At 41.6% G+C, this 13,643-nt stretch overlaps 1 protein-coding gene across 2 annotated transcripts in view; it reads left to right on the top strand.

Moving 5' to 3' along the window:
* Positions 1–13,643, top strand: part of GLDC (glycine decarboxylase) — a 103,858-nt gene that overhangs the window by 78,887 nt on the left and 11,328 nt on the right. For both annotated transcript variants that reach the window (XM_040460877.1, XM_040460878.1), the window contains exons 17-21: positions 2,114–2,239; positions 3,668–3,817; positions 5,049–5,161; positions 6,451–6,592; positions 9,510–9,621. In XM_040460877.1, the coding sequence (XP_040316811.1) occupies positions 2,114–2,239; positions 3,668–3,817; positions 5,049–5,161; positions 6,451–6,592; positions 9,510–9,621 (643 nt within the window). The remainder of the gene's footprint in view (positions 1–2,113; positions 2,240–3,667; positions 3,818–5,048; positions 5,162–6,450; positions 6,593–9,509; positions 9,622–13,643) is intronic.

Here is a 13,643-nt window from a genome sequence, read left to right as displayed (position 1 = left end):
CTTTAGCCAATGTTTTATATTCATTAATTTTTTTAATTTTTTTTTATTTGAGGGGTGCCTGGTGGCTCAGTCGGTTAAGCGTCCAACTTCAGCTCAGGTCATGATCTTGTGGTCTGTGGATTCAAGCCCCACATCGGGCTCTGTGCTGACAGCTAGCTCAGAGCCTGGAGCCTGTTTCAGATTCTGTGTTTCCTTCTATTTCTGCTCTTCCCTGCTTGCACTTTGTCTCTCTCAAAAATAAATAAACACTTAAAAAATTTAAAACTTTCTTTTACGCTTAAGTATGGTTGACTGTATTCACTTTTAATGTTTGCCTTTTCCTTTGTGATCAATGTTCTGCCCAGAAGGGATTCTTTTATCCAAAGATCCTTTGGTAAAATAAAAATACCTTATGGGAAAGGATAAGTGTCTCCAGCTTTGGTTCTGAGAAATTAAACTCAATAAAATAGGGGAGCATTCAAACAAGAAAAAGGATTTGAATACAACACTGTATAACCAGCATGAGACAAATAACTGTTCAAAAGAGGCACAAACCTTCTGTCAACAGAAGAGTAACACTTTGCCTCTGGCAAACAGTTGTCTTTGTGTACTCCTGTGCTTTTCTGAAGTAGACACCTTTGCTGTTTTTGAGGAAATACCTGCAGAGCAAAGTTTTCTCTCCATAAGGCCATTTCTGTAATGCCCATCCATTTCTCTTCAAGGGGTTGCAATATTAGTTCTGGGACTTAAAAAAAAAAAAAAAAAAAAAAAAGGAGGATTATTTTCAGGGTGATCACTGTTTCTCCTTATTGCTTTCTTTTGGTAAAACCTCTTGTGATGCAGTTTCCTGCAGTGCAGCATCATCAGATCTATCAGAGCACGTGTGTTCACTTGTGTTCACATGATTTGTAGGAGGAAATGAAAATGATTTAAATCTAGGAATTCTAAAATTGTACCCACCCTCCACCTTCTGTAAGAATTCAACTTATCTTTAAATGTTAGCTTAGGCTCTAGCTCTTGAATGACCCTCCCTTGACCTCTTCCACTTGAAACAATACCCTCCTTATTCTGAGTTTCTAGGGCACCTGTTTATACATTTACCAGCATTGTCAATGTGCCCAGGACAGGTATTGATTGGTTTTCATGCTTGCTGTATGATTCTCATGGCAATTCATTGCACAGAATAAGCATCCAGTAAATGGTGCCATAATTGGTGTGTCAGCATAGGAAGACCTTGGAATTATGTCTACTGTTATCATCTCTCCTGGATTTCAGCAAAGTGAAGCAGAAAACTGAAGCTGTGATGTGGGCAGTTGGGTCCTAGAGTTTAACTTCTAATCTCATGTTCTTATAAGATACTTTCTACATATAACTGCGACAAGGTCAGAATAAGCACTGACCTGTGTTTTGGTGTGCTGAGATAAGGGAGGACAATACTGATTAATATTATAGGAATCTTTAAAAATTGTTTATTCATCGTTTATTCATTTTTGAGAGACAGAGTGCAAATGGTGGAGAGGCAGAGAGAGAGGGGAACACAATCTGAAGTAGGCTTCAGGCTCTGAGCTCTCAGCACAGAGCCTGATGTGGGGCTTGAGCCTACAAACTGTGAGATCATGACCTGAGCCGAAGTAAGATGCTTAACTGACTCAGCCACCCAGGTGTCCCTACAGGAATATTTAAAGAGCGGTATTTGTGGATTCAAACGGAACCTGCCCTTTTGGACATTGTTTTACAATACAGTAATAATGAAATTATAGCAGATTTCAGATGTTATGGTCAGTTTATTTTTTTTTTATTTTTTTTCAATGTTTATTTATTTTTGGGAGAGAGACAGAGCATGAACGGGGGAGGGGCAGAGAGAGGGAGACACAGAATCTGAAACAGGCTCCAGGCTCCGAGCCATCAGCCCAGAGCCTGACGCGGGGCTCGAACTCAGGGACCGCGAGATTGTGACCTGGCTGAAGTCAGATGCTTAACCGACTGCGCCACCCAGGCGCCCCTGTTATGGTCAATTTAAATAAAGTATGTGGCACCTATTTAATCTGTGCTCCAAGCATGTTGTAGGACTTTTCTCTCATGAATAGCCTGGTGATGATTTTTTCTGCTTCCTTCCTTTCATTCCATTCCTAAGGTTTGCCTCATTCCAAAATCAGCACATGGGACCAATCCTGCAAGTGCCCACATGGCAGGCATGAAGATTCAGCCTGTGGAGGTGGATAAATATGGGAATATCGACACAGCTCACCTCAAGGCCATGGTACTAGTCTTCCGCTAAACAGATGGAAGAGGTCTGGGTTGAGAAGAGGTGGTGGGAAGAAGGGACTGGATAGTTTATAGCAACATTGTCTTTCTTTGCATTCTAATTAAAAGACTGCAGTTTCTCCTGAATGGGTCTGGGGAAAATGGCATAAAATCAGAAAACCTGTCTGTAAGAAAAATAAAAAGCAACAGTCACATTTTTGGTCCAGAATAAAACCGAACATAGTCTACTTTACCTCTTCCTTAACCAGTCAGGGACAAGGTCCTTTAAACTGAAATCCTATTCTCTTAATTCGTGCATATGTAAGAAACTGAATGAATTATTCATGGTCATAGTAAGGCTACTCCTTGTAGGGCCTGCCTGTCTCCTTCTGCCCACCTTCCCCCTTCTTCCCCTATTAATAACCAAACAGGCAGTCACAGTTGTTCTCAATCTTTGTGTTGGGAATTAAAACATACATGTAGATTTTATAAATGTGTGTGACTGTCCCAGCCATTACCTGCTGAATTTGGGGCGGCATTCCACTCCTTTCTGCAACACCAACCCCTCACTCCCAACCTCCCAACCTCCAGGAAGAGGTTGCCTAGCAACTGTATCTGCTTTCCACTGGTGGACTGGAGGCTGCATCTTAAGAGGGAAGGAAATCAGTTGGATAGCAATGTGATTTTGTCAAGGTTATTAGGCATGGAGACAGAAACTTCATGTAACTGCCTTCAAAGGAAGCTGAAAATAGCACTGTTAGTCTCTCCCAACCATCCCCACCTATTCAGCACCCCACAAAGTTTTTACCCACAGATATTCTGGGGCAGTGCTTGTAATTACTAAGTTTCCCCAATATAGGATATGACCTTTAATTTTTTTTTTTTTTATTTCCATACGAGCTTGCTCTGAGTCACTGGCCAAAAAAAACCCCAGGAATATGCCTTTTATATGTTTGCTTTCTGTGAAAAGGAAACATGAGGGAGATTTTTTTTTTTTTTTTTAAATCAGAGCAGAACACTCCTTGTGGGAATTCTAATTTCAACAGAATGAGAGGGAAAGGGAATAAGGGTGGATATGGCAAGATCAGCAGAGAGAGATTAACTGTGAGAATAGACATGTCCATAACGAAAAAGATCTGAAGTAATTATTGAGATGACTAAAACCAAAGGAAAACCTAGGAGAGTTGAGCCCAAAATACCCAACTTCCAAACAGTTTTTTGGTCTTGATCATGGAGACTTAGTTTGAAGGGATTTTGTTGTTTCTTTGGAATGACTTAGGAAAGGAGTAATGGATTTTATTGTCATCATAGTTTGAGACAATTCTAGAAATGAAAAGACCAAAAAAAAAATCACCTTTTTTAATCCTGTAAGGTAAAAGCAATGGTTTGCGCAACAAATAAACAGTTCCTCTTCTGTCTCCCTCTGCCCTTTTCTATCCCATAGGTGGATAAACACAAGGAGAACCTGGCAGCAATCATGATTACATACCCATCCACCAATGGGGTGTTTGAAGAGAACATTGGTGATGTGTGTGACCTGATCCACCAACATGGAGGACAGGTCTATCTAGATGGGGCAAATATGAATGCACAGGTGAGCAACAGAAGAGGGACTCCCTGAGAAAGTGACAGAAAAATATTATTTTCCTCTGATTTCTTGACAATTGTCTTAAAACATGATACTGAATTCAGAAATGAGGTTGACTTTCTGTATTGCCAACTTCAAGGAAAGTACCACAATTTCACTGAGATCAGATTTGAAGGGGGCAATAGGGGAGGTTGGGGGAGATAAAAAGGTTGACAGGAAGCATGGAATAAACAATGTCAGAGCGTTTGATCTCTCTTGGGTGCTACAGCTATGAAGGTCTCCTGACTCCCTACGGAAATTCACACCCATGTTCTAGCCACTGGTGGATATTGATCTCCCATGACAATGGACAAGTCCTTAATCTGGCTTCAATTTCATCAGTGTAAAATAGCTGAATGGTTCTGTCCCTGAAGGGCCAATCCTAACTGTGTTTGTTGGGGGTGGGGTGTAATGTGCACCTCTCTGCAAATGCTGTAGGGGTTCATTGGAGCAGAAGTTTCAGTTTCAGAGTTTTCTTAACTTCTTTGTCATTATTTTCTGATTGTGGGTTGTTTGTTGTTTGTTTGTTGTTTGTTTGCTGTTTGTTTGTTGTTTTGTTTTGCTTTACCATTTCAAACTCTTTCTGCTTTTCTTTGCTTCTTTCTGATTCCCTTTGTAAGTGTAGTTGACAGATTGTTTATTGCTAAGAGTTCAGGAATGCACTCTTTATGTTTGGCACTTAATTTATGTTCAAAATTAGCCCTAATGCCTAAGTGGCAGGAAGGCCTGTTGTGACTGGTATTAGGGTGGTCTCAGGAAAACTTCCTTCCTTTCTTCGCCTTGGTTCAGCATCCTATCAGGTAGCCTTCCAGTCTCTTTCATTGGGGTACCCAAAATGCATGATGCTCAAAGCCAACCATGCAGGGGAAGTAGCATTGCTGGTCTGAATGTCATCTGTTTCTGCAGCAAGGAGGTACTTCCCTTTTGCTCATGGTGTTTCCTCTCCTCAAATCCGTATTTTGAAATCTAAATTAGGCTAAATGGTCAATTGCTGTTTCCACAGAAACCATAAACCAGGCTGCTTATGGGATGTCAGATTTTGAATGTGGAACTCTTCCGGTATTAAGAATATTTCTGTGAACAGTGCTGCCTGCCTTTCCTCTGAGAGGAGAAGCTGCAGCAAATAGCATGGCTGCCTTTCCAGAATATCCTTGCAAGCTCTTGACTTTTGCTTTTGGCTCTTTTCCCTTTGTGGTAGGTGGGAATCTGTCGTCCTGGAGATTTTGGGTCTGATGTCTCACACCTAAATCTTCACAAGACCTTCTGCATTCCCCACGGAGGAGGTGGCCCTGGCATGGGGCCCATTGGCGTGTGAGTTCCGGGCTGCTCATTTCAGGATGGTTTTGGAGACTGAGAATGAAAGAATGGCCCCAAGTTTGCTGTTCTTCTCATCGAGGTCTTCAAGTGTCATGGACACCGTCATATCTAGTCCTTCTTTAGGGGCTGGAGAGAAGCAGTGAGAGGGGTGATAACTTAGACTTCCAAGATGTTTTCTCTTTTTTTTTTTTTTCTGTCTTTTAAAAAAAGAAATCAGCTGTTGGTTACATTGAAAGTGAATTATCAACAACCAAAGGAACTTATAGTAGAAAAGTGCTTGCCTGGGGCTGGGGAGCAGGGGATGGGTAGGGAGAGGTTGGTAAAGGGTACAAACTTTCAGCCGTAGATGTTTGACCCGGTGATTTAGTTGATAACACTATATTGTATAATTGAAATTTGTAAGAGAGTAGAACTTAAGTGTTCTCAGGAAAGAAAAAAGGAAAGAAAGGAAAGAAAGAAAGAAAGAAAGAAAGAAAGAAAGAAAGAAAGAAAGAAAGAAAAGAGAGGAGAGAGGGAAAAAGGAAGGGAAAGGAAGCAGTGAATTGAATATAAGGTGTTGAACCCTTTGCAGCCTGAACTCTGATTACATCTGAGATAAGCAGGAAACAAACCTTGTTACTGGAATAATTGGATGAGATCATAATAGCACTAAAGGAGTATCTTGCAGCTGTTGATAACTTTTTACACTGAAATTGAATCATCTTGTGAAGATGATGCTGATCAGCCATTTCCTGAGTTTCTTAAGTTTTCTAAACATGGACCAAAGGTCCCAGTCTTCAGATTGCTGGGAGTCTGGCCCTCTTGCTTTTTATTATTATTATTATTATTATTATTATTTATAGTAAGTGGGGGCACTTCAGTGCCTTAGATATGCGGGAGGCGGCTGAGTAGCATTCATAGGCTGGCCTCTGATGTGTAGGCCCTGTGGCTCCTCAGAAGCACCCTCTATCCCTTAGATGCCTTGGGAAAGAGTGTGGGGCAGGGAGGTCTCCACATCCTGGTGAGTCCATGAATCCACAAGCTATTTCATGGCTGCCTACATGAAATCTGCCAAGTCCTCTGCCACAGTTCTCCGGTGAGCTGCTGGGACACTGATGGCTGGTGAGGAGGAAGAAGAATGGAACACTTCCTGAACATCTGTCTCTTAGCAGGCGTCAGATCCCTTCTGCTCTGAGTTTCTCTACTAGGAATAGAGCTTCCCAAGAGGGCCCAGCACTTACTTGTGTGTTTGGTTGGTCTGGATCTTTTTGATATCTTCTGAATTTGTGCTTGAAAAAATACAGGAAGAAGCATCTTGCTCCTTTTCTGCCCAATCATCCGATCATTTCAGTAAAGCCATGTGAGGATAACCGGCCTGTGGGTACTGTCAGCGCAGCCCCATGGGGCTCCAGTTCCATCCTGCCCATTTCATGGGCTTACATTAAGGTGAGGCCTGTGACTGTGTTAGGCCGGTGGGGGATGTGATATGTGGGTGGGAAACTAAGTCTATAGACTTTCTTCTTGACTTAAAAATGAAGTCCGTGATCTGAGATGGAGTTCAGTGAACATTGCTGACTTGGGTGGAAGAAACCTTCTTAAAAAGATCAGCTAAAATTTATTTCATCTCTTCATTATGCTTCCTTGGAGCTCTCATAGTGACTTTACCATCAGAGAAACTGACATGCCAGATATGTTTTCCAGACAAAGTTCCATGAGTCATATGGATATTCTGGTTACATCATTTGATTTCCTGTAGGATTTGTATAGCCCCTTGCAAGTGAAAAACAGTGCACATACTAATTATTACAGAAGGTTGAAATCCTAGGATACATTTTAGAAATCTCATTTTGGCTTAGATTTCTTATGAGCCTGGAGGGTAAGATGAAAAAGTAGCAGGGGCGCCTGGGTGGCGCAGTCGGTTAAGCGTCCGACTTCAGCCAGGTCACGATCTCGCGGTCCGTGAGTTCGAGCCCCGTGTCGGGCTCTGGGCTGATGGCTCAGAGCCTGGAGCCTGTTTCTGATTCTGTGTTTCCCTCTCTCTCTGCCCCTCCCCCGTTCATGCTCTGTCTCTCTCTGTCCCAAAAAAATAAATAAACGTTAAAAAAAAAAATTTAAAAAAAAAAAAAAAGAAAAAGTAGCAGAAATTTGCTTATCTGCTATTTGATTTTGTCTGGGATTGGGCCTAAGAATGTGGTGGTTTCACCTAAGCTCTTTGCCCTTTAGAATCTGTGGAACTGTAATTCTCTGGGGTAATTAAACTTTGTTAGAGAACAGCTTTCCTTCCTTTGTGTTTCTCCAAAAAAACACTAGGGCCATAGTTTATTTTATACAGCTCTTGTTCAAACTGGCCTGCCTACCTCCTGGGCTAAGACTGTACATTGGACAGGAACACTTGTTCAGTGGCTAATTAGAACAGCCTTCCCAAACTGTCTTCCCTCCTTAAAGGAGGGTGAAACAAGACTCTCAAACTCAGCTGTGCAAATCATGTTGGATGACTCTCTGGGGCTGGCTGTTACTCTTTAACAGTGTGGCATTTATGATTCTTAATGAAAACTTTCTGGGAAGCAGAAACAACAATTCTGTACCCCAGAGACTAAAACCTGCTTTTAAAAATGATACTTGAGTTATTTTACAGGCAGTAACAACAAAAACAATCATAGTAAAGGTCTGCTTCTTTGCAAACAGAATCTTATTCCCAGGTTCCTTTTGGTCCCTAGATCATGTAAACGTGGGTTATTATGGATGTGTTTGGGTTGGAGATGATTTCCCACATTTAAAAAGTAAATGCCCCCAGGCTGGTTTGGCCATATGCCAGGAGTACCAGACAGAACCTCAGATAACAATGAAGTAAAGTAAATTTAAAAATACCCCTCAGGGGGCGCCTGGGTGGCGCAGTCGGTTAAGCGTCCGACTTCAGCCAGGTCACAATCTCGCGGTCCGTGAGTTCGAGCCCCGCGTCAGGCTCTGGGCTGATGGCTCAGAGCCTGGAGCCTGTTTCCGATTCTGTATCTGCCTGTCTCTCTGCCCCTCCCCCGTTCATGCTCTGTCTCTCTCTGTCCAAAAATAAATAAAAACGTGGAAAAAAAAATACCCCTCTGACTTTGACCCCTCTCTTTGTTTCATGCTGTTGTTACTTGCCACCTGGGCATTAGAACTACCTTCTTTCCCTACTGCAGCCCATTGTGGACACTCCCTATAGGACTGCAAGTTCTACAGAAGAGCCAGAATTATCTTATAGTTTCCTTTTGCCTCTACTTCTCAGTCTTACTAGCCTACACAGAGTTCTTAGGGGATTTATCCCAAAACACACATTCTTAGGCCCAATCCCAGAGAAAATCAAATTCAGCATATGACTGGGTAGGGCTTTGGCCATCAAGCTTCCAAGTGATTCTGGTGCATGAGTGGAGAGACATGGCTGGCTGAACCGAATCCAAGTTCTTTGTGGCAAAGGTTCCAGGCTTGCAAGAAGTTGTCACAACCCACCAACCTCTATAGTAACCTCCAGACTGCAACCATGTGCCTTTACCTCTACACCTTGGTTTTGGCCATTCTTCTCAGCTGGAGTGTCTTCCCCATTCTTTTTGCTTCACCAAATTCTACCCATTTGTAGATTTCCACTCAAGTACTAACTCTTACTCTGGGAACCCTTCTTTTCCAGCCAGGCAAGATGTGTCCTTTCCTTCCTTTGGACTTTGGTGTCTCTATTTTTTATTTGATGCTTTCTCATTTGCTTTATATTAGTTATGTATTTAATACATATTAATCCCCATCATACATGAGGTATTCTGGGAAGAATGTAGGCAATAAAAATTGATGCAGTCTTGATTTTAAGCTCTTTGCTGGTGATGATGTTCACCTGGTATAATCACAGGGACCTAGGAACCACCAGAACAGGGTAAGATCAAGCCTGGCAGTTGTTAAATGTATAAATAACTCTGACCATGGTCAATTGGAAGACAAACCATACCAAATTGATTCAGTGAGGATTTTGGTCAATATCCCATTAGACTCCTGGCAATTATCAAATGCATAAACAAACAAAAACATTCCCAAATGAGTGTAGTCTAAGTTTCTTTTTCCTCTTTAGGTAACATAATAGTCAGCAATCAATTTTGCCTCTGTTACTTTGTTCCGTGTTGTTACTTTGTTATTACTTTGTTATTTTTTATAAGAAATACAAAGTTATGTTCAAAGGAGAAAACCAAAAATCATTTCAGCATCAGAGAAGACTGGAAGACATCTTTGTTGGGATTGACACTGGGCTGACTCCCTTTGAGGGTGGGATTTACTTGGGTGTGTCTTTCATTAGTGCCCCTTGGGTTTAACCTGTTCCATGGCTGATGACTCTTTCTCTCTGTTGCAGATGATGGGAGGCAAAGGCCTTAAACAGGCCACAGAAATTGCTATATTAAATGCCAACTACATGGCCAAGCGATTAGAAAAACACTATAGAGTCCTTTTCCGGGGTGCAAGAGGCAAGTATCAACCACAGTCTACTATCACCTTGGTTTTTTTCTTGACCAGGTTTGACCTAGTAAATGTTTTCTGTGGTGGGTAGGAAATTTTCGTTTCTTTGCATATATAAATCATAGTTATTGGAAATAACTTCAATTGAGTGAACAGGTTAGGAGTATCACTATTTGCAAGGCTGTGTGATGCAGTAGCCTACACAGCCCAGGTCAACAAGGAGCCCACAGCATGGGGAGATGTATATATAAATACCATGCACTCTTAACCTCACAAGTGCTATGGGAATGGCTCCAGAAGAGTGGAGTAATTCAGACTGGGCAGAGGAAGTGCAGAATAGTTGGGAGAGCCTTCTGGGAGGAGACACTTGAGATGAGCCTGGAAAGGAGAGTATCAGACACCAGTAAACAGAAATACTGGAGCAAGAAAGAATTGTGTAGGTGGTGAGAAGCTTGTTGGGGGGTTGTTGAATAGGAGGAAGGAGAGCAGATGAAGGTGAAGTTGGAGAGGCCAACTTGAAGTCTTGGAAGGCTCTTGACTTTACCCTTGATGACAGCCATGAAAGGTTTTTTGAGTAGCGGAGTGACAGGATTAAGAGAAGGTTAAACTCATTTCAAAAATGGCAAGGGAAGAAGATCCTATTAGAAGTAGGATCAATAGGGCTTAGTTACTGATTAATTAAATGTGAAGTGAAATTCTGTGTAAGGCTTTTATGCTTATAATAGAGGAACAGCAGAGAGAATAATAGTAGGGGAACCAAGTCATCCTGGAAGTGATAGGAGAGGATGGAGCCAGATAGCTTTGCAGAAATTTGGCTTAGGCACAGAATCTAAGAGCAGACTCTTGGAAATGGTGAAACTCAAGGAAAGAGTTTTAAGAAACCAGAGCAAAGCCCTGCAAGCAGATGGCTACCTTAAGAGGGATGTGGCACCTGGATGGCTCAATTGGTTAAGCGGCCAACTGTTGATGTCAGCTCATGTCATGATCTCACAGTTCATGAGTTTGAGCCCTGTGTTGGCTCCATGCTGACAGTGTGGAGCCTGCTGGAGATTCTCTCTCCCTCTCTCTCTGCCCCTTCTGCAGTCTCTCTCTCTCTCTCTCTCTCTCTCTCTCTCTCAAAATAAATTAAAAAAAAAAAAAAGGCAGGATGAGCATAGGGGACTCCAGTGAGAGAGGACTCGACTCCCTGCTTGAGGCAGCTGTAGGACCCTGCAGCATTTGTCACAATGCCTCTCCCTAGAGAAGCCCCTGCTTGTCCTGCCTGCCTCTGTTCTGGCCTCACACCTCCTCCCTGAAGCCTCTTTTTCCTGGTGGAGAGAACTTCTCCCTCCTCTTGGCTCCCTCTGCTACTGAGGATTTCTCCCACTCAGTTTATTGTCTGGCTCTGTCCATCAGACCTTGAACTCCTTCAGGGTAAAGACTGTGCCTGCTTCCATTCTCAAGCACCAATCCCTGGCATCATGCCTGCCCCAGTACAAATGTATTGAAAAACAGGGAGAGACAGAATGGTGTTCTGATAGGAGTCTTAAAAGAATATTTGCCTGTAACAATTAGCAATCCTTTGGTCACCTTTGAAAGAATTGGAACAAAAATGGTAAGGCAGATGCCAAACCGCAATGAGCTGAGAATGGATTGAGGGTGGGGAGGACAAAGGAGAAGCAGTCATGGTTTGGGGGAGTTTGGTGGTAAAGCAGGGGTACATGTGGAAGCTATTTCAGTAAGATGCAGTTTTGTTTTGAAATCAGTAGAGGATTTAAAACTGCCAGAGAAATGGCTTTGAAGAGGGAAGAGTGAAGCTACAATAGAGGAAATAGTAGATAGGGGAACAAAGTTATACTGGAGGTAATAGGAGGAGATGGCCCTAAGACACACAGCACATTGGCTGTGAGCACAGAATTGGAGATCAGGGACAGATGGGGACTTGGAGCTTGGAGCAGACAGACAGCAGCATGCCCAGACCTGGGCCACAGGATGAGACCTCGCTTTGGCTCTTGATTTCTCCAGCTCAGGCAGAGTATACGTCTACATCTGTCATCTTTAATTTAAAGGCTGGTCTTGCCTTAAAAATATGTATCCACAGACGTGGTTCTATAGTTTGAAAACAGGAAAGAACTAAATAGCCAGAAGCTCTAAATAACCAGAATGCTCCCTAGAGATTAGGAAAAAAAAATTGTGGGCAATATGTCTCTAAGCAACACAACAAAATGCTTCTGAAGTGGGTATTAACCTACAAGAGCTACTAATTAATTCAAATATAGCTCCTGCTCTGTGAAATGCATCCTGTTATGTATTGGCCTTCAGGATAAGTTTAAGTATTTGTTATGTCTGATTATATAAGTAATATGTATATGCTCAACATGGAAAATTTGGAAAATTAAAAATCTGAGAAAGAAAATGTAAATGATTCATGGTTTTGGTAAGCAGACATAACCACTATTAATATTTCACTGTATTCCTTCTCATCTTACTTTTAGACCATTGAGCCAGTATTACAGTTTGTGTCCTGTTTTTTAATTTTATCTTATATTGTGATCATTTCCCCATGTCGTTAAGTGTTCTTTGAAAGAGGCTACATTGATTCATTTGTTTGGATATACCAGGATTCCACGAATTCTGTCATGTTTTCCCCTTAGTCATTTGCATCTGTAACATGCTGCAATGGATATCTTTTACTTAGATTTTTTAAAAAAACATCTCTGATTATTTCCTTAGAGCTGCAGAAGAGAAATTATTATCTCAGAGTGTGAATACATTTAAGCTCTTGGTACATGTGCCCTGGTTATACCCACAGGTGCCAATTTATTTCACTCTCATAGCATATGAAGTGACCATCATGCTGGGGACCAGTGAACACCAAGTGCCAGGCTGGAAAAAAACCCACAAACCGAAACCAAAATATCTTTCCCAATCCGGTGGCTGGAAAACGGTATTTTTGTTTTAATTGACAAGGTTTATAGGTTCCCCCCACCTTGTTTATTATTTTTTAAAGAAAAAAATTTTAATGTTTATTTTTGAGGGGGGGAGGAGGGACACACAGAGAGAGAGAGGGAGACACAGAATCTGAAGCAGCTCCAGGCTCTGAGCTGTCAGCACAGAGCCCAATGTGGGGCTTGGACTCATGAACTGTGAGATCATGACCTGAGCTGAAGTCAGACACTTAAATGACTGAGCCACCAGGGGCCCCATGTTTATTATTTTTAAATGTAGTTGAAACTTCCTTGTGATTAACTTAATTTGATAATTTCATTGAGACAATTCACATATCACACAAATCACCCACTTTAAATGTACAACTCACTGATTTTTAGTATGTTCACAGACTTGTGTAAATGCAAACTTTCATTTTTAAAGAGTCCATGTGATCTGGACTACATGGGGATTGGTGGCAATCCAGGAGAGAGGAAAGTGAACAAAGCAAGTGTTTCTCAGGTGCCTAACCACGTGCTTAGTGTTTGAGTGACTGCTTTAAAAACAGCGACTGTCTCAGTCCTAGGGGATTTGCAGCACAAAATGATAGATCCAGTTTCCGTTTGTTTTGACATTTTATCCCAGAATCAAATAATGAATTGTATTTCTCATCCCACACAGAGATGTATTGGTAATTACAGACCTTGTCACCTAATCCAAAAGTTCATGAAATCAAAAATTGTCTCATATTTGGTCTGGTAAACACATTTATTCTCGGACCTAAAGAAGAATTATCATTGTACCTCCTGAGGGCCCAAAATAGAAATGTTCTTAATAAGCACATTGTATTCCAAAATGTCTAATGGCAATATTAGAAGACTATTATTCATCTTAATCATATTTACTAGCTCTATATAAGACATTGTAATTACAGATGAATATGAGGCAATAATTTTAATGAACTCCAGTCTTCCCTTTATGAACCATTTCTTTGAGAGATTTGAAAACCCCAGCTGAACTGTTGAGGTTTAGGGTTTTGTGAAGCAAGGGAGTGACAGGCAAGAATTGGGAAGGGAAAAGCAGTAGTATTTAGGATGAGGAAGGAAAGGAATTACCTCAGGTA

This window comes from Herpailurus yagouaroundi, unplaced genomic scaffold, assembly GCF_014898765.1.
Source record: "Herpailurus yagouaroundi ecotype Mexico unplaced genomic scaffold, PumYag 252, whole genome shotgun sequence".
NCBI classification, from domain to species: domain Eukaryota; kingdom Metazoa; phylum Chordata; class Mammalia; order Carnivora; family Felidae; genus Herpailurus; species Herpailurus yagouaroundi.
The sequence above is the reverse complement of the archived record's forward strand: the minus strand, read 5'-3'. Positions and strand labels throughout refer to the sequence as shown.